Below are 20,777 nucleotides of genomic sequence, written 5' to 3'. Positions count from 1 at the left end.
GTGAAGGTTACGGTGACGGATTTGATGATGTCATCATCCAAGGCGACCTGGATGAATTGAGATTTGTTGCATTTTACACCAGGTTAGTATTGTTTAATTACATTTTCTGTGTTTGCTGTGTCACCTGTGCAGTATTAGCAAAGCAAATGCCTACTTTGCCTACTTGTTATGAATGATGCAATTCTTCCAAGTCTATTTATCTATTTATGTGGTAAATTTATTTCTTTGACCTCTGCCGGGTCATCCACAGGGGAGAGGAGGTGGTTGCGGTGGCCAGCATGAACTATGATCCCATTGTGTCCCGAGTGGCTGAGGTCTTAGGATCCGGAAAGACGATTAAAAAACGAGATGTGGAGTAAGTCTCTATCCAAGACTTAAACCTGTTCCTAATTACAATAGTATTTACAGTATGTGCTGTACGTTTGTTGACAGCTGTTATAAGGGAGAACAGCAGCATGTGACTTAATCACATGACAAGTGTAATACCAGCCAAAGTACTTTATTTGATTTATAACATGTCGGAGCTGCAAAAAGGATTTATGTTGCTTGCTTGATGAATTAACAAGTGTTAAAAGGGCTGCTTATACCAACTATGACATTTAACACTTTGACTTAAAAAAAAAAGACTAAGTGAAAAATGATTGATTTAGATAGATGTATAACTTCAAATATAAGACATTACTAACTGCAATATTTAACACGTACATTAAATTCATGCTATAATGCACAACAGCATCCTAAGGGTCACTTAAGAAAATCTCATCTACAAGCAATGTTTTAAGTACAATTATAACAGTTACCTGCCATGTAAAAATAATAGGGCTCCAGACTGTGACTACATGGTCGCATTTTGGGACTAAAATATGAGACATTGCGAGTGAACTTTTCTGACCAGATAAAAAGTATGTGTTCCGTATTGACCAGGGACGTCCTGTAATACCATGAGAGTGAAAAACAGTCTGTGAAATGTGTAGTGGATTGCCGACAGCTTGTCACAGCCTAAGCCTACCGATTCCAGCGTGTGTGACAGCTCACGTTTGATTCGTATTGAAGTTTGACTGTTCTATCATCTTTATTTACACATTTTTCCTGGCTCTGCTGTCTCTACTGGGGCAGCTAGCAAGCTGGCTAGCTAGTTATAGTTATCTGCCTAGTCTCCGGTCTATGGACTCCAAATGTGACACTTTTTTTTTTAACCACAGTGACATTTTGTGTGTTTAAATCAAACAAGCAATGCGGTTCGTTCGTAGCTCGTTTTTGTCCCACTGGGAAACTACGATGGCTCTCACGTTCATGGGGTACTTGCTAACTTACTTTTTTAAAGTGTCACCGATCTTGCTCTCGTCACCATTATAATAATTATACAGTATCTTGTCTTCAAAACACTTGTTGTGTGTCTAAGTTGTTCAACATAAACACGTATTGTGTCCAGCTTTAAAACAGTGACGCTATCGCGGGATCTTAACAGGTAGCTTGTGAACTACCAGTAGCTCACCGTCTAATCAGTTCAGTAGCTCACCAAAGAATATTTGCTTACGCTCTTAGTATTTATTATAACTGCTCAATTCAGACATGATTCCTGTATCTCGTGACAAATGAGCACAAACTAGCATAAAGACAATGAGCACACCGTTTGAATGGAGATGTCCTTGTACATAAAGTAGTTTTTGTTACTGACAAACTTGTGCTCCACACTTCAGCCCAGTAGTTGACAGTAACGTGCAAATGAGCTAGTTTGCCAACCCACATTAACTCCTAAAGAGGAAGAAAGGAGACAAACATCAAAGAAAAAGGAAACAGGGCGGTATTGGAGTTCTAATATTTCTGATGCCACCAGTGAGGCCTTCAGAAGTTATGGATAGAAACAGGGTGGACAGAGAAGACAGTTGTCATTTGTGTGAGCATTTATCAGTAATACAGTGAAAATGAGAGGAAATGCAAATATTTACTTTGCAAGTCGGTTTCCGTGTGCGCCCCTAAATTTTCTGCTTACGCTCCTAAAATTTTAAGTTATGGGCCACTGTGCTCCTAGTAAAAAAAAGTTAGCCTGGAACCCCGAATAAGATAACCACCGTATAGTACAACAATACAATTTCTTCTCCTTTGGACATGTAGTGTACTGTATATGGACCTTTGGACATGTAGTGTACGCATATGGAAGTAGAGAGCGAAGTTTGCTTTAGGTCGTTAACTTCATGCATCAGCATTTTAACATTATTACCTGTCATACAAGTGTAAAAAGAAGTTCAATGCTGACAAGTGAAACCTAAAAACAATGAACTACCTGTATATGCACACCATTATGATGTGATGGTCATGCACAGGGAAGATTACTGTAAGCGTCTCTGTGTGCGTCTCTTCACATAAAGATGGCAGCTGACTTTGTAGTTGAGACGTTCTTATTTTCTTATTAATGTTGAATTATTATCGCTTTAGCCATATTTTAGTGAGCAGCCAGGACAAAAGGTCTGTAAACTGATTTCCTACAGCGCAAGAAATAATTTTTCCAGTTTTATCTCATCAGACTTCCTTTTTGCCATTATTAGTACCCTTCTGTTAAGCCCCCAAAATAACAAACCAAAAAAAGCAATGCAGAGTTAATACTTCCACACATTTTATATTCCTTTATTGCTTTTTGCGTCTTTTATTTGACATTTTTATTTGGTGCAAATTAACTGGAGTATCTATTATTTCTTTCAATTCTAATAATGCACTCTCAAAAATTGGAGGACCTTCTTGGCAAGTATGAGCAAATAAAAGAATTGAGTTGGTCATTGTTATGTCCCACAACCGAGGCAATGAAACTGTGTGTATCTCTCTGCTGCCTTGCTGTTACAGGACTGGAGACATTTCCTGGTTGATTGACAAGGGCTCCCAATGACTTCCCATGTGCACGGACCAGCCGTGCACTGGACTTCTGGACACTAAATGGTGCTGAGACACTGAGCAGCTATCCCGGTCTCCGGACTGTGACTGAGGTCAAGATACTGAAACATGGCACGGACGGGACTCTCTGACATGAGAGCTTAGTCAGCAGGACTTATTTGACCCAGGTTGTCATGTTTCAAGCAATAGTAAATTCAGCTGCAAGATGCCATCTACATGTACACTTTGTTGATAAGCCACAGCTGGGCCTTGATCTTTTTGTATTAATAATATTGTACTGTATATACCGTATTTTCGGGACTATAAGTCACACTATTTTCCACGGTTTGGCTGGTCCTGCGACTTGTACTCCGGAGCAATTTATACATGTTTTTTTTTCACACTGACAGCCACGAGAGAGCACTCTAGGCTTCTGTGCCAGCATCTGCTACTCCTATCACTCCTCTACCACTGAAAATTTACAATGTAAACATCAACTGATAAAGACAATTGAGGCCCTGTCCACACGAATACGGATATTTTATTTTTCTATACATTTTGGCCTCTCATCCACACGCATACGCAAACTGAGGTTTTTATCAACTCCGGCCAGGGAGAGGATTTATTAAAACTACGGCTTCAGCATATTCGTGTGGATGGTGAAGACGAAGCTTTTGACATACGCCTTCTGTGGCTTTACATTGACGAACAGAGGCGCCATTGTGGGCTTCGGAGGATGCTATACTGCTGCTGTTTTGCTCGCTAAACAGCTAAGACACCCCCGCCAGCGATGGCAATTTGGGACAAGACCTGATCAGACCTCTAGCTGGTGGGACAACTTTCACAAGTTATTTTTGGAAGAATGGCATGGGAATGTTAGCATGGCAAGAAGCTTGTGATTGCTTCTACTGTACTGTACATCTACATGTTTGTTATGATATGTCTACGATAATTAAGTCATCTGCGCCTCTCATTGGTTAGAATTGCCTTAACAGTCTATGGCTCCAGATTCCCCTTTACTTTGGCATGCGCATGACAGTCACAAATGCCCCCAAAAAGAAAATCATATCCTCCAGATTACAAGCTGCAAGTAGTGAAATATGCAGCCGAAAACGGTAATCGAGCAGCAGAAAGAAAATTTGGACTGAATGAGAAACTTGTGAGGGACCTGGCAAAAAGCGGAGGATACTCAAACAAAGCTAATCACGGGCTAAAGGCTAGATGGCCACAGCTAGCGGAACAAGTTCACAAATGGATGCTTGAACAACGCACTGCCGGGAGAGGCTTGTCAACAGTGCAGTTACATCTCCACGCCCAGGTAGGTGCCAAGACGATGAATATAGACGACTTTGCGGGTTGTTTAGGCTTTACCTGTAGTTATCTAAATAACTGTATGAATAACTATGTTACGTTAACATACCACCTATTCAACAGACGCCTATTTAGCCTGTTGTTCTCCGTTTCATTGTTATTACTATAAGTTGCCTTTCAAGATTAAATGTCTGTTGTTGGTCTCTGATTTTATAAAATAAATTTCCACCCAAAAATGCGACTTATAGTCCATAGTTTTTTTTTTACTCTTCATCGTTTATGCATCATCATTTTTGGCTGGTGTGACTTGTATTCCGGAGCGACTTATAGTCCAGAAAATACGGTGAATGCACTGTAACTAAATAAAAAAAATACTATTTGACTTTTTTTTTTTTTAATAATGGAATGATGGCATCCTTGTGTACAGGCCTTTTATCTGCATGATAGATCTTTTTTGTCTAGAAGGCTCACAAGACACTTTATGAAAAGGGGACCTATTATGCTTTTCCTTTTTTCTGACCTATAAATGTTACAATGTTGTATTCTCATGTTAAATGATGCCAACGCGTCAGATAATGAGATTTGGAAGATTTGAACAGCTCTGCATGCTGTGTTTTACAGAGTTTTTTTAAACACCGAGTTCCATTGACGTCAATGTAACACGGACTTCTTTATACTGGCATGCCCAGCACACCCGCTCTTCTTCACTCTGTGTTAGCACGTCGAGAAATGGCTCCCAGGAAATGTTTGTTCAGGTGTGCCTAAAGAGGCAAGCATCAGGCAGAAGTAGTTGGAGTTGCTGATTCCCGGCCAGCAAGAGAAGAATATGCTCATCTGTCAACCGCACTTCACACGGGACTGTTTTGTGAACATGGGCCAATACAAAGCTGAACTACCCGCCAAACTGTTGCTGAAGTCCGACACCTTTCCAAAGTTTCTTGATTGTGTTGAAGAGCCAGAAGAGCAAGCTGTAAGTAACAATTTATCAATGTCCTAACTGTTCATTTTGTGTAAGCAATCAGACAAAAGGGGTCCGGCAGCTGTCCGGAAGTCCTCAGGAGCGCTTGGGAGTGCGACCAATCACAGTGGAATGGGCTCGGCGGGAGGCATACCTGGAGGAGGGCAGGGGGTGGAGTAAATTGCGCGGGATGCAGGAAACACTGCAAGAAGAGGTGCAGAGTCTGGAAGATCTAAAAAGCTTTCTTTGCGGGTTATCGTGTGCAGCTGCTCTATAGGAGTCCAGAACTCAATACAAAGGCTTCAAAATTAGTATAATAGGTCCTCTTTCAGTACACATGCTTCTAATGAGATCCAATAAAAGAGTTGTGTCAGATATAAGAGTGAATCTTATTAGGCTACACATAGGCACACATGCGGCTTTACTAAATAATGTTTAAAGATTTAAATATACCTCTTATTATTGGCTGTCTTGTTTGTACAAATAAAGTTTGATCCCTTTGATTTCACATTAATGCTTGCACAATAGATTGAAGTATTGTTTAAGACAATACAAAATGATGATGATGATATTGATGATGCTAATTGCTGATACCGGTCTCCTCCATGGGGATGGTTTTGTTACTAACTCAGGGAACTGAGGTTTGTAGCCTGCATGGTTACTCTGTACTTCTACAATAAGAAAGGAATGACTTGCTTTAATATATTTTTATCAAATTACCACTCCATCCTGGGTTCTGTCTGTATAAACTAGAGGCACTGGTGGAAGCAGGTGGGATGCATGGGCTTTTTATAACTACAACTTTGAAATAAAATTCTTCTGCTTCTCCAAATGAGTCATTATTCCAGTTACGGCACCTTATGATTCTGCACTCATGATTACTAAGAAGCAAAACATGAGAAGGAAAAGGTCAGTGAAAAATATTTATTAAATTTGACAAGCATAACAAAGGTCATGTGTATATTTGACAGGTTTCATTTTGAGGCAGTAAAATATTTCCAATGAGTCCCCCCCCCACCCTCCCACATTTCATAGAACACAAATACTGTATAAACAAAATATTTTAAAAGCTCAGTCCCAGCCAACTAAAACCACACACATACACACAAAATACAAACTGAGGTTATTATTATACATTGATTTATGTAAAAAAAAATAAAAATTATTTCTCCTTTATTTTTATTCATTTATCACTGATATCTGTATCACTCAAATCATTCTCTTTTGAACATATGTGATGGTAGATACTAGGGGTGGGGAAATAATCGATTCTTAGATGCATCATGATGCGGACGTTGACAATTATTAATCAATTCACAAAGACGGAAAGCGGAAGTGCCGCCCGGACAGTTTATGGTGGTGCACCTAAGTGTAAGATGCTACCAGAATGCTGACCATAAACTCCGACCCGCACCCGCTGGATTTAAAGCGAGCATCTGGAAACACTTTGGCTTTCACGTAGTTGAAGGTAAAAATTAGCTGGACAAGAGTCAGACAATACACAAGCTTTCTCATACAAGCTTCAAATATTTTGGGAACACGACAAATATGAGAAACCACATAGTACGTTTCCACCCGAACCAGGAGGAAAAACAGCCAGCTGAAGTTGCTGCCAAACAGAGAACCATTGAGAAGCTGATAACTAATTTTCCACCCAACTCGGAAAAGGCGAAGAGAATCACAAAGTCATTTGCAACTTTTATTGCGAAGGATTTGTGGCCGTAATTGATTGTTGAGAAGCAGAGCTTTCGTGTTTTGTTGCGCACTTTGGATCCCATATACAACGTCCCACCGTAACGTTATTTCACTGATACTGCAATTGTGAATAAGGGCAGCCTAGTTTTTTTGGTTATTCATAACATACTGACGTCTGCAAGCAATATTCTTGTATGAGAGCTGCGGGTACAGAAATCTATATTTTGTATGAAAGCTGTTTTTGACTTTGCTATACAGCAAAAATATTATTTTGTCAGAGATTCTATGCTCAGGATTTTAGTTTGAATTCAGAAGTCTATTATTTATTTGTGAATAATGGCAGATTTTTTTTTAATGTTGGTTACTCAGAAGTTTGATCATTTTCTGCATGCTGGTACTGGCGCACTTTACTTTTCCTGCTTGTTCTGTGCAATGGGACATATGTTGGTAGATGTAACCTTCCAATTATTAAAAGATAATCAAAGTAAATTCATCTGTTTCATGTTTAATTTTGGATCATTACAAATTTGCTTTGTTTTAGTAGTACACAGTGAGTAAAAAATAAATTATATATAGAAAGGCCTCGCAGGCCTCTGGATGGTAATCACATCGAATTGTGAGGTGGCCAGAGATCCCCACCCCTGATGGACACACTGAAATCACCAATAAACAATCACAAGTTCCAGTGAAAAAAAGTTAGTCCTGGTGTGTCAGTTTGGAGCAAATGTTTCTTTTTCCAGTAATAAATAGGTCACCAAATTCTGGTTCTCACACAGTAAGATAGAGATAAAGGTCTACTGCTAATTTACACAAGCATGGGTCGTACCTTATTGCTGCATTGCTACTACTGCAGTCTCGACTGCTTGACTTCTAACGATAATCAAAAACCTATGAGAGGACACAAAAGGATTTCCTGCACAATGTCATGAGACCCAGTACATGAGCCCACAGTCAGCGAGGACAGGCTCCACCTTCCTTGAGACTCTGAACAGGTCAAATAGTACAAAATGGACAAATGGAACCATGTCAAAATATTTGCCTTGACAAACATGTTGTATATGTAAACTGTATGTGCCGTATACTATATGTACTGTACTGCATATATCACTCCTGACACTTTGAGGAAATATGAATATAATATTTAGAGATGTCCGACAATATCGTCGGACCAATTCTGGCATAAAATTGAGTTGTGAGATTGTGTTCATATCGGTATTGTTTTTTTTTCTGCCGATAATGATACTGGCGAGTGAGTGATGACGGAATAACATTGCTGGCTCAGTACTGTATGTCTGCGGTCTGGAATTATTTCCAACTTTCACCTTCAAATTATAAGTTTGCAATTTGCAATGAGCGTAAAGCGCTATGAGGGGTGAGTAAGACGACTTCTTTTAATACTTGTCATCTAATATCATGCCACTGGAAGAATCATTCAGAATCACACGGAACTTGCATTAATGCAGCAACATAATAAATGACCAGAAACATGTAAAATGAGCCTTGTTTATTGTATTAGCCTAGTTTCATACTTTGCATTTTACTTTGTTCTTATAGCTTTCCAACTTGTATCATTGCCAGCATTATTTAATTGAATTCTTATTTGTTAATGTATTAAGTCTAACCTGTCTTACTAGTTGATAGTCAACTAAAATAACATGTCCTACTATCTGTTATGATTGGGAATGACTCTTTTGATGAGAGAAAATGTCAGACCCTTTTTTCTATAACTTACATTGCATATTGCTGTGTGTATCTTATTTTGCATAAACGGTGTTTATTTGTGAAATGCGTCCGGTGGCATGACAGTAAAAGAAGCATAATGTGTCCATTCATTCAGCTGCTGCCAATATCAGTATTGGTTGATAACGGTATCACTTATGAAGTGCTCGACAATATCTGCAATGCAGCATACTGAGAGCTGTTTAAAATATATTGCCCCAGTGACATTGCTCAATTAAGTAACCAAAATACAGCCGTCAGTATGTTGCAGTGCAATTCAAAAGAACTGCTTATTATCTTTCCAAAGACAGATTTTTTTTAAACAGCCCTTGTATTGGATCTCATTAGATTGTGCATGTGGACCTCATGTTGCGGCAAGCGAGTACATGTAGTATATTGTATACAAGCCTAGAGATAAAAACGGCAGGACTGGTATGACAATAAATGACTGTAATGCCCAGTTACTATCACAGCTTTGCTTATTTAAATAGTACATTCTAGTGTCTTCCGAAGGCATAATCAGCGGTCAGTGCAGCGAGGTTTGAGAACAAGTGAGTGGTTCGCATAATACATTTTTTAAGACAACATCATAGAAAAAAATGCTGCCAAGAAAGCACGAATGCTATGAAAGTGGAACTAATTTTGTAAAATAGCCCACAAAACATTATAAAAATACATTCACATTATGAATACTACTATCACAGACTCTTGAGTATATTGAAGAGAAAAAGGCACTTTCTACCAATTGTTTACAACACCCTTGGCTGCAATATTTGGTACATGATTGTCAGTATGAGTACAAACTTCTCAGTGTTTCATCATAAACTACAGAGCCACTTTTGTCTATACCTCTCACCTGTGTTAACATACATGTGTGAAGCATTGTCATCTTACCCCGGGTCAAAGGTCATATTCTGCAACACATTGCTGGAGGTACCATTCATACAATTTACCCTGTGGAGGAAGTGAACTGTGAGATGTACATTCGCATTCTGAAATAAATATGAACACGGTAATACACTGTAGTAGTTATCGGTTTCCATGGCAATTACTTTAAAGATGCTTAAAAAATAAAGACTTTGAAAAAATGACTTAGTTTTAGGGATGCCCGATTTTTTTTTTTGAAGCGGATACTGAAACCAATAACTTCTTCCTTCTTAAGACTGATAATGATAACTTTTTGTATTGTACGCAAAAATGAATTTGCTGAGTGAGTAAATAATTATTACAAGTAGATTTTAGAATAACTGGTTGCATTGATGTCCATTGATTGAATTATTGTTGAGTGCCTTAAAATAAGTACAGTATAGATATAACTGTTTCATCAATTAATCTAATAACTTGGTGATTGATTTACAAGTAGTTTATAGAAATAATGCTTTGTTAAATAATTAGCTAAGTAGATGAACATCTGTTTAAGTGTGTTTAAACAGAAGTGGAACACATACGTAAATGACGCGAGCGTCTTCGCCACATACACATAAACGCACAGGCGACAGTGCGCAGGGATACGGCGGGAGACAGATATAACGGCAAGCGTTTTGTGAGGTCTGATTTTTTGAGAAGGCATTTTGTAATGCAAATGATTTCATCTTTGAACGCATATTGTTTTGAGAAGCCAAACTCTTTACTTAATTGTCCCCAGCAACTAAGTGGAACTACGTTCTTCATCACAGAAATCTGACCAGAACTGGACTTAGGAGACCAAGTGGGGGGTAAGTCGCTGTTATTGGATTGCAATGCTGATGGGGATGTCATACAACTTCATGTAAAAAAATCCGAACTATCCCTTTAATACATTTGACGGGCTATAACTTGAATCATAATAATCACTGACTTGTCATTACTAATTCAACTAATCAGTCAGAAGCAAAGTAGCTTAAAGCTATAGTGTGGGACAGCACTCTGGGTCTTGTCCACTATCCTGTTTATTTACAACAACCAGTGTTACAAATGTACAACATTTTTTATGACACATACCTGTCTTTGTTTTTGGGTAACTTGGAAAATGACAAATCTGGTCTCTTGGACCATCTGTTAGAGCAATTAATGGCTGAGCAGTGTGCTGAGGGCATGTTTACACTGGAATGTTTCTGGATTCTGCTCACCATCATGGCAGCCAAACCTGCACAGGGCAAACAACTGAAGTGGATGCTGAGGTGACTAGGTCAATGACTAGGTTTGCTTTGGGCCCCCAAATGACTAAATAGGCCACTGGGACAGAAGGATGAGGATGCTACCCAAGACCCTAAGACGTTATGGCGAGACACTATACTGCACGCAGGGATCACTGAGGGCTGCAATAGTACTAGTCACAGGTGATCAGCTTTTGTGATCGGCGTTGAAAGGCATGTATTGGCATATGGCGATCACATGATTTTTCTTGGAAATCGGCTGATACAGATTGGTGGCCGATCGATCAGAGCATCCCTAGTGATCTCAACTATTTTTTAATGTTATCGGAATAATCGGTATAACATAATAAATTCTCATATCGACTCGATATTTATCGTGCGCCTATATATAGTTGGGGTAATTGACTTTCTAATTTGGTTGGCATAGCCCCAAGTTTCATGCACATAGCACACAGCTTCCTGTGCTTCCTGCTCTTGAGGCCACACCCACTGCATGCACTGTGCATTCTTCCATCACCTCACAGATAATTTGCAAAATCCTGCATGTTACAACTGGAGTATTGAGGATTGAGGCCACACTACTGCAGTTGAACCCACAGACCAAAGCCAGTCAAGTAGGTTTGGATGATATTATTGGTGTAAATAATATAATCCATTCCAGCTAGCTAAAACAAAGTAATTATACGATGACTACAAAACACGAATGTTAAGGAAGCGGAACTGGGCAAGCATAGAATGTTAATGACTCTAACCTTTTTGGCTTTGACGATATCCTGGATATAATCACTGTACTCTGTCATCGCCCTCTTCTCCTTCTTAGTTAGAGTCTTGTATCCTTGACTAGAAGTGGAACATCACAACATTCACATAGAATTATGCAATGCATGACTGTATGATTATTGTCCTCCAAAAAATGGTTTATGAACGGTATTTATTAGGGATGCTCTAATCGATCGATCACCGATTATTATCGTCCGATTTCCATTAAAAAAAACAACACTACTCTGTAAAACCTCAATGGTTTAATTTTGACAGCTTGTCACAGGCTACGCCAATCGATGCCAGTGTGTTTGATCACTCCCTTGTCAAACCTATTGGTGTTCAACTTTTCTTGCATCTTTCTGCATCACACATGTTGCCTAGCTGTCACTGGCAGCTACCTGCTAGCTAACAGGCTAGAATTATCCGCCTGGCTTCTCGTCTTTGGACTCCAGATGAGACATTTTACCACAGTGACATTTAGTTTTTAAAACAAACAATTTGATTAGTTTGAACCTCGTTTTTGTCCCACAGGGAAGTGGATATCACGTTCATATGGTATGTACTAACTTTTTCAAGTGTCACTCAACACTTTTGCTTTCTTGTTGTCATTGTACTAATTATGTCATGTGTGTGGATGCTTTATGAACATAAGCACAGTGTATCCAGCCTTATATAGTGATACTAAAACATCGGTTCCTAACTCGCCAGGGGACTCACTTGTAAAACTGTGCGTGGAAATCTGACTAAAAGTCTGTGTACGGCAGAAACACAAAATGTGCGTACGGGAAAAAATATTCAGACCTAAAAAAAGTGGCATCCACACACATTCACGCAATTTGTGCTTCACCAGCTGTCCAAATGTTAATAAAGATATTCATTTGTATTTTTTTATTCTGTTATCTTGAACTAAAAAAGACATTGTTGAACAATTTATTTCCAATGTATTCGTATTACTCCAAAACATGTATCAACTTAAATTCAGGTTTGTGTCAAATAGTGCAAAAATCGTTTCACAAAAATAAAAGGCAAAAATTAAATTGTTTAAAAAATAATTACCTATTTGCCAGGGGCCTTGGAATTGTCTAACAGCGGCCCTGGCCAATAGCACTCATAAATTGAAAAATGTACAGTTAATCCACGTGATCGGTATCGGCCAATCTCACTCATGGATGATCGATATCGGAATCGGCAGCATAAAACCGTGATCGGAGCATCCCTAGTATTTATAACACAGTTTGTGGTAGACTTACCCAGAAAAATACTTAGCTAGGAAAATTAGGAGGTAGCAAAAGGCTCCAAAAAAGATCACAAAGATGACTTGTCCATCCTCTGGAATCCAGTCCCATAAGTACATCACAATTCCCTATGAGGTGGATATGGAAAAAAGAGGTGGTCCCAATGAATGGAACTATAACAATAACATGAGTTACATCAGCATAGGCCATCAATTAAGTGACATGTTCTGCATTTAAAAAATAATAATAATAATGCTCAGGTTTGATGCAGTAATAAATAATAAAAAAAAATGTTTATCATTGTGTTTGTAGTTGCACTGCATCACACTGGGAGGTAAAATTATTGCTACCTTATTTAGCGACAAGAGAAATGCAAAGTGTCATGAAAATGGGCAAAGAGACTCACTGTGCAGATAGACAGGGTGTGTGCCGGCCCCTCTCCCATCAGTTCACTCAGCTGCTTCTTGGAAAAGGTGCTCACAATGAAACTGAGGATGAAGAGCAGAGGAAGGACAACTCCCATAGCACCGCACACGAATGAGTGCAACCTGAGACTTTTGTTGTATGAGGCATCAGTCCTGCAGGTTGCACAAAAGAGGAAACAGTAAACGCAATATCATATGCATTCCCATATGACTTTATTATGAGCTAAACGGGTTTTAATGCAGCTTGTCATTGTGTTGTAGTTGAGATGTCTCACCTATCCTGTTGTAGTCTGCCGTTGATGGTGGAGCAAATTAAATCGCAGTCTTTCTCTAACTGGTCCAAAGTTCTCTGCACAGCCTGGTTGATGGTCTTTTCAATGGTCTGACAAACTCCGTCGATCTGGTTCACACAGCGGCTTGCCTGAGCGAGACAAGAGCCCCTTAGAATTGCACTTTTGATATCATACGGTATATATCTCATAGGAAAGTGTGAGAGCCACGTGCACTTTAGCATGGCAGAGGCTGCACCTAGTTCAACAAAAAAAGGGGTCATCTGGACACGAGATGGTACCACAAATGGAGAATGCTGATTGGGTATTTGCGGCTGTAAATCAGTATGGCACTATAACTCAGGGCTACTATCAAAGGTGGCTCATCATCACAACTGCCTGTGCTCTCATCTTATTGCAAAAATGAATCATCTTGTTCATCAGCAGCCAACAGGAACTAGATTACATTCCTAATCAATGGATGTCTGATCCCGAGGACAGCTGAACCTTACATCCAGAACACTAGATGACGATCTGAGGTTTATTAAAAAAACAACAACAGGGGGGAAAAAAAACGTGCTTCGAGGCATTTGGTGCACACAGTATTCCAAAATTGAACAATGTGATTTTCATGAGAGATGTGTTGCTTTATGATTCAGTATTAAAAGATTCAATACAAGAGCTGTATTAAACATTCAAGCTTTAAAACTATATTAATGCTCAGGTTTGACTGATACTGTCAGAAAGGTATTAACTGAATAATATCGTCATTATTGTGGTATTCTGTAATGAGCTGTTTCTAATAGTTTGTTTACCCATTTTAACTACAGTACATGAAAGAGACCAAATATTACAAATAGTGCTTAGTATGATGCAGTGCAGTTGTACACCATTGCAAACTACATACAGTATTGCTAAATTGTGCCATAAAATGAGCAATATATTTGTAAAGGTAACATTTTTGATGCACTCTTGTACTGGCTCATTAAATTCATTAAGTGGTCATGTTGTGGGTGGTTGGTATACGTGCAATAAGTACTGTAAAAAGAAATAAACTTAAGTTTACCTTCTGTGGGTTGGGTATATATATTGTTGGCATTTCAAAACCACATTTGTTGAGACCTGGGCGGCGGCACAATTCCTGGACTATCTGCATCATCACTCTCTGCACGAAAAATAGGTTTTGGCATTGTTGAGCTGATATTTTTGGGATCAAAGAAGTTAAAACATGCTGTCAGCTCACTTGTCGATCTGTTTCCTTTCCAGCTTCATCAGCCTTGCTGAGGTAAAACAACAGCTTGTCTCCACATTTTTCACTCAGCTTCTCCACAATGTTCAGCGTGCGCTTGCACAGCGCCTGACCCATTGGGTCAAAGAACACAAATATCAGGTCTGACTGTTCTCCTGCACAACAAAGAAACAGTGTAACCTCATACTTTAAAGTACCCATGTGATGCTGTGCCGAGGACTTACCTAGCCATGTGATGGCGCTGTTAACATTAAAAGGGTAGATCATGTCCCCATCCACTAAGCCAGGCGTGTCCACAAAGGTCACAAGGCTGAACTTCTTCTGCTTGGAGGTGGATATCTCAGCAGATAGATAGTCCATAACACCTGTAATGTAAAATACGCAGTTTGTGATACATGCGGAAGCAGGAAAATGTCAGGTATGCTGACAATTACATGCCATGAAATTCTTCTTCAACGTTCATTAATTTGAAATCTAAAGTATATCAAAATAAAGACCACAGATGTGTTTTATGTATTATTAAATCACATACTAATTAAAAATAACCATGAATAAAACCGGACAAAGCAATAAATATATTCCAGTAATGAATTCATTGAGGAATATGGGTGACAATTTTCACACATACTGTACATGAATTTGCCAAGTCACTGTTTTTTCCCCATCGCCTGTGTGGAGAAGCCTGTTGTCATGGTTACACACAACAGCTCTTCAACTGGCAGCTTTAGCGTGGGGCGTGGGACATAAAGCTAGCCAGTGAAGAACGACTGTGAGGCAACGCACTGTGAGATTTCAACACTCCCACCAGAACAGGACAACTATTGAGACCTACCCACCGCATACCCCCACACCCTCCTTCTATAAACACACACGATGACACTGAGGCTATTTCACAGAGCGAAGCAGGTGTTAAGAGGCAACACAAATCACATCCTTGTGCTGCACACAGTGGAGATGCTCGCTGTGGAACATTAGCATTCCCTTATGTTGCTCTCACATCAGCATGGCTACCATATCAATGCATCCATCAGATAGCACAGAGCGAAGAGGTACATTCTGCATCAAAGCATTCCTTTGATATACAAGACCCTTTAGGTTCTCCAAAGAATGTCAAGGTAAGTCCAGAAGTCCAAAATATGCCAAAAAAAGAAACAAAAAGATCTCAAATGACATAAATATCAAAAGATTTCCCACACTAACACCTTTGAAAGATGAAACTTGTCAATGGGTGCAAAGTTTCTCGAGGGCTTGCAAGTGAGAAGCAGGTCCTACACATAAGGCTGACGACGAGGAAATAATTTCTTCAATTAGACAAGCCCAACAAGACGCATTTAGAGAAAAGACAAGCAAACCTAAAAATCTGTAAAATACCGGTAATCCGTTAACATGGAATCTGTGATGACTCCTCAGATAATGTCAGACAACGCACGCTACAGTATTTAAGATATGCCACAACTGAATAATCAGCTGCCTTTTATGTAAGGATCTATACAGCATTTCTGATGAGTCATCTTCAGTTGCTCTGCAGGGTAAACAAATGCCTGTTATAGAGTGTTTCCAAGCGGTAGCAATGAGTTTAAAATAAAAAGCATCCCTGTATTCCAGAGCCGATCTCGCAGCATGGCGACTTTCCGGGCCCACGGAGCGGAGCTGTGCTGTGCTGTCTCTGATGGCTCGGACATTTCTCAGCAGCTCCTCCTGCCTCCACCGCCCTGTGACTCACCCCATACTGCCAGCACCCAGTGAACCTTCATTCCCACTGCACAGACATACATCAATACACCCCACCCTCCCCCACTACACCCCCCCGCCCCCATCTCTGCATCCTTGCCACTGCCTCCCCACAGCAGACACACCCAGACACGAGCGTCTTGCCATCCCCAGGCTCAGGACCACTTCTGATGCAGGAATAATGATGGTCTTAAAAGAATTATGCTAATCAGAGCTACTTCTTTATAAATCACCACAACGCATACACATCAGGGACAAATGGTATGTGCATTTGGAAGTCAGAAGGATGACTCAGGCATGATTCAAGTTCATACATGATTTAAAAGGAAGCAATCTGTGACAAAAGGCATGAGCACAGATGCACTAATGTTATAAAATCTTTACTTCTCACAGTAAAAGCAAATGCATTTATCTACTTCTACTTATCTACCGTGACAATAAGTGACTAAATATATGGTCTGGAAACATGGTCAGTGCAAGGTGCTAATCTAGGCATCCAATATGAGCTGTTAACATGAGTGAAAAAGGCTTACCTTTGAACTCAAGGAGAGGTCGAAAATGGGGGTAGAGATGCAGTGTTGCATTCCCCTGCAAAAATAGGAAAAGAGGGAGAGAATTGATTTTTAGTGATTTCTTCAGCCGTAAGTCCGCTCTCTTCTGAGTGCATGCACTACTAAATACTCGTCTTTCTCTCTAAAACCACAGCAGGAGAATATCTGCAGAGAATGTATAGCAGGTTCCTGCTGTTTATACCATCTAAAAGAGGCTGCTTATGTGTGAATTAGACATTGTTCATGTAGTGGCGATAGCAAACAGTTTTGTTTTTTTTTAAGGACAGAATTTCCCATTATGTAGAACATCGCATTTCGGGGAGAAGACTTGTTTGTAAGGTTTAAAGTAAGTTTAAACAACTCACACCTTTTTAGATTCAAATTATGTTGCTGTTACTCTGGACAATAGTGCCTCTATGATTCCCATGGCAACTCCAGAGTGCCTACTTTATTTGTCTAGAACAAAGGACTCAAGGATTCACATTTAATTAGGATACTATAATTACACTGTCATGATATGCGTCATCACTTGTTATTAAATGTGTTTTGTTGTCTTCATTTTGCTGTGGTTAACTTATTTTAACACTTGCGTAAAATGCGTAAAATGTAAAATGAAATGTGTGGGGAGCATGTTATTAAAAGAAGAGGTGAACATATTATACTGGAACCTCTGTTTTGTACGCCCGCAGTTTTCGACAAAAATTATTGCTAAAATATGTCTCGTTTTCCCTACACTGTCTTGGTTATCATACGGCCTAACAGCCCATCTAACACACTAGTCTGTGGAATCAAGTGCCCAAAGAAAGCATCCACGCATTGGTGACTCAGGCTCTGAAGAATGGATCGTGATTATTTTACTGTTGAGACACTATAGACAGAACATGAATTCACTTAATCAACTGTATTATGCGTGTGTGTGGATGGTTTATTTTTCCAAAGAATGCATACAAAACAATGAACAACTCGTATCTGTCTTCGTATCTTCTTCCTGATAAGCATTGTGCGGCATTTCCTGATCAGCCGTTCAGGTGTACTGCGTATTTCTGAGTGTTAGAGACAACTAAAGACGGCTGCAAGAAAAGTTACCAGTGCCAGAACTTTGATAAATAAGGTTAGAAACACTACTGAATTCAAGATAGAACATTGAGCAAAGTATGAGGGTAGTGTCTATTACAGTAGGATTGTAATGTAAAGGTAAGAACCTTTAACACAGGCTGCAAGGGGGAACAAAGGAGACACATTGCACAGACACAGTGAGTTGGGCCCATGCATCCATCCATCCATCCATCCATCCATCCATCCGCGTATCCAGGTCTGGGTCACAGGGGCAGCAGTCTCAGTAAGGAAGCCCAGACTTCCCGGTCCCCGGCCAACTCCTCTAGCTCCACAGGGAGAAGACCAAGGCGTTCCCAGGCCAGCTGTGAGACATAATACCTCCAGAGTGTCCTAGGTTTTCTCCCGGCTGGGCATGCCCGGAACACCTCACTAGGGAGGCGTCCGGGAGGCATCCGGACTAGATGCCCCAGCCACCTCAACTGGCTCCTCTCGATGTGAAGGAGCAGCGGCGCCACTCTGAGCTCCTCCCGGATGACCAAGCTCCTCACCCTATCTCTTAGGGTGAGTCCAGCTACCCTACGTAGGAAACTCATTTCATCCGCTTGTATCCGAGTTCTCGTTCTTTCGGTCACAACCCAAAGCCCATGACCATAGGTGAGGGTGGGAACATAGATCAATTGGTAAATAGAGAGCTTTGCCTTGCAGCTCCGCTCTCTCTTCACCATGACGATCCGGTACAGCGACCGCATTACAGCAAACGCTGCGCCGATCTGCCTATCGACCTCACGCGCCAACCTTCCCTCACTCGTGAACAAGACCCTGAGATACTTGAACTCCTCCACCTGGGGCAGGACCTCATTCCCAACCTGGAGGGAGCAATCGACCATTTTCCGACTAAGTTGAGTTGGGCCAGTGTGTGTAATGATGATGGTCCCTGCGGCTGAAGTTTACAATAAAGTTCAACTGAGCAAGTATACAGCTCTAACCGCCCACACTTTAAAGTTGAGTTTGTAACAAACTAAAGCGTCACCTCCTCTCATCCCTCCCAGTTAATAAACATCTTATGGGGGTTATGGTTTGACTGTGGAACAGATAGCCATTGCCATTATTTACTATTGGAAAAACGCTTTCGAAATTGAATTGTGAATGAATTGTGTATGAGAAATCTCCAGTGTTTTCTTACAGCTACTCCTTGTATTTTGTGTGTGTGTGTGTGTGTGCGTGTGTTTGCGTGCGTCACTGAATGGCCCCAGCATGCCAATGGAGATGTGCTTGTATACAAGCCAATAATGAATGGATCTCTACCTCACCCTTCACAAGGGACATCCAAATTTCACACAAACGTCAAGCTGGACGAATGAGTTTGACTCCTTCATACTCAAAAGTAACACAAGCACTTCTTCTTACCGTCAATGATTCTCTTTTACGGCCACTTGTGATGAATGTGAAGCCTTGTGTTTCAATGGCAACACCAGTTTTTTGGATGTGTTCTTCAACGTACCTGAAATTAGTGAGAATGCATTAGATATTCTCAATGCTAGTGTTGCATTTAATGGAATTATGACGAAAAGATACATTATCTTTTACATAGCATATTTAGCATTTTTACAAAAATGTGTTTCTGCAGTCATGTCCACATTCATAATTAAAGAATGTTTTGGGTTGCCGTCAATAACCAATAGCCTGGTAATTTTTTGTAAACTTGCCATCATGCTTCTTACATTACATAATTTTAAGGATGATTACGTTGCTAAACAACAGATGATTCTGTCGCTTGTTAGAAAAAGAGTGACACTGAATTATTTTACCAGTTGATGAAGGAGCTTTTTCCTGCAGAATGGTTCCCCATGATCATGACAGTGATCTTCTTTCTGGGGGGCAGGAGGCGCACTCCTAGGCTGCTGGCAATCTTGACCAAGCCTGGAAATTACACATCATACACACATACTGTAGTTAACAGGTCATGTAACACTTGGAGGTCTTGGATGGAAGACAGTTAATAGAACAGTAAATCAGATAAAACTTGGAACATTACATTAATACATGCAAAAACGTTTTGCAAGACATTATCAAGCCCCATACTGTTTAGGATATGCAATGTTTCACCCTCAACTTGAATGATAACGTGAGTAAATTTCTTGGTGCTTCTCATACCAACATTATAATGTTTTGACACAGAAATACAATACAGAAGCAATCTTTACTAACATTGGTGGAAGGGTTTGGGCTTGGCAAAGGGAGAACGCAATAGTCTGAGTGCACATGCTAGAAATATTTTTCACTTTTGGCAATATTGCAGAATTGTGAGGCATTTTCTTAACTAACACAATTCAAGCACATGCAGGTTGTGTGTATCTGTAAAGGTGTGAAATACAAATTATAACGATAGTAGCAACATATTTCCACTGTAATTGTGACAGTCACTGAAGAAGACCAGTGTCCAATGTCAAATGCCACATGCAGACAGACAGCTGCAGAGACACAGCACTACAAACCATTCAAGTGCCATTTGGATGCTACACAACAAACTTAATCACCAACAGGACATACAGTATTTGTAATCTACCATAAAGTTATATAATGTACAATACCACAGTTAATTCTCGTGTGTGTTTTATGTCAAACGTTACGCTCGGAGACTTAGTTTATGTCATTTTTATTTACCGTTTTCGCTGTCGACATACAAACTGTGGCATTCTTTCAGTATCTTCTCACTCGGTGAAGTGATGGCAGACTCCAAAGGGTTCGCCACCGAGCGAGGCTTTCTGGCCGACATGACGAACCGAGTCAAGCGAAACACCTTTTGGGTGTTGCTG

The 20,777-nt window shown here is 40.1% G+C and overlaps 2 protein-coding genes across 4 annotated transcripts in view; one reads left to right on the top strand and one right to left on the bottom strand.

Moving 5' to 3' along the window:
- Nucleotides 1-5,957, top strand: part of LOC129179640 (apoptosis-inducing factor 3) — a 27,552-nt gene extending 21,595 nt beyond the window's left edge. Inside the window, exons 18-21 of one of the 2 annotated variants that reach the window (XM_054773120.1) lie at nucleotides 7-82; nucleotides 251-355; nucleotides 2,730-2,743; nucleotides 2,839-5,957. In XM_054773120.1, coding sequence (XP_054629095.1) covers nucleotides 7-82; nucleotides 251-355; nucleotides 2,730-2,743; nucleotides 2,839-2,861 — 218 coding nt within the window. In that variant the 3' untranslated portion in view covers nucleotides 2,862-5,957. The remainder of the gene's footprint in view (nucleotides 1-6; nucleotides 83-250; nucleotides 356-2,729; nucleotides 2,744-2,838) is intronic. The other variant, XM_054773119.1, reaches the window with a different exon arrangement.
- Nucleotides 4,382-20,777, bottom strand: si:dkey-98f17.5 (uncharacterized protein LOC569123 homolog). Of its 2 annotated transcripts, XM_054773122.1 has the most exons (13): nucleotides 20,626-20,777; nucleotides 19,770-19,881; nucleotides 19,369-19,462; nucleotides 16,888-16,942; nucleotides 14,848-14,988; nucleotides 14,618-14,778; nucleotides 14,441-14,539; nucleotides 13,381-13,526; nucleotides 13,087-13,258; nucleotides 12,696-12,808; nucleotides 11,436-11,523; nucleotides 9,443-9,502; nucleotides 4,382-5,288 (listed from the first exon to the last, which is right to left on the bottom strand). In XM_054773122.1, exons 1-12 carry the CDS (start codon nucleotides 20,735-20,737, stop codon nucleotides 9,449-9,451), a joined length of 1,347 nt encoding a protein of 448 aa, XP_054629097.1. In that variant the 5' UTR covers nucleotides 20,738-20,777; the 3' UTR covers nucleotides 4,382-5,288; nucleotides 9,443-9,448. The 2 variants fall into 2 exon arrangements, with proteins under 2 accessions (XP_054629097.1, XP_054629096.1); XM_054773121.1 differs by lacking the exon at nucleotides 4,382-5,288 and having other exon boundaries at nucleotides 6,163-9,502.

This window comes from Dunckerocampus dactyliophorus, chromosome 4, assembly GCF_027744805.1.
Source record: "Dunckerocampus dactyliophorus isolate RoL2022-P2 chromosome 4, RoL_Ddac_1.1, whole genome shotgun sequence".
In the NCBI taxonomy this organism is placed as follows: Eukaryota; Metazoa; Chordata; class Actinopteri; order Syngnathiformes; family Syngnathidae; genus Dunckerocampus; species Dunckerocampus dactyliophorus.
This window is presented reverse-complemented; position numbering and strand designations above follow the sequence as displayed.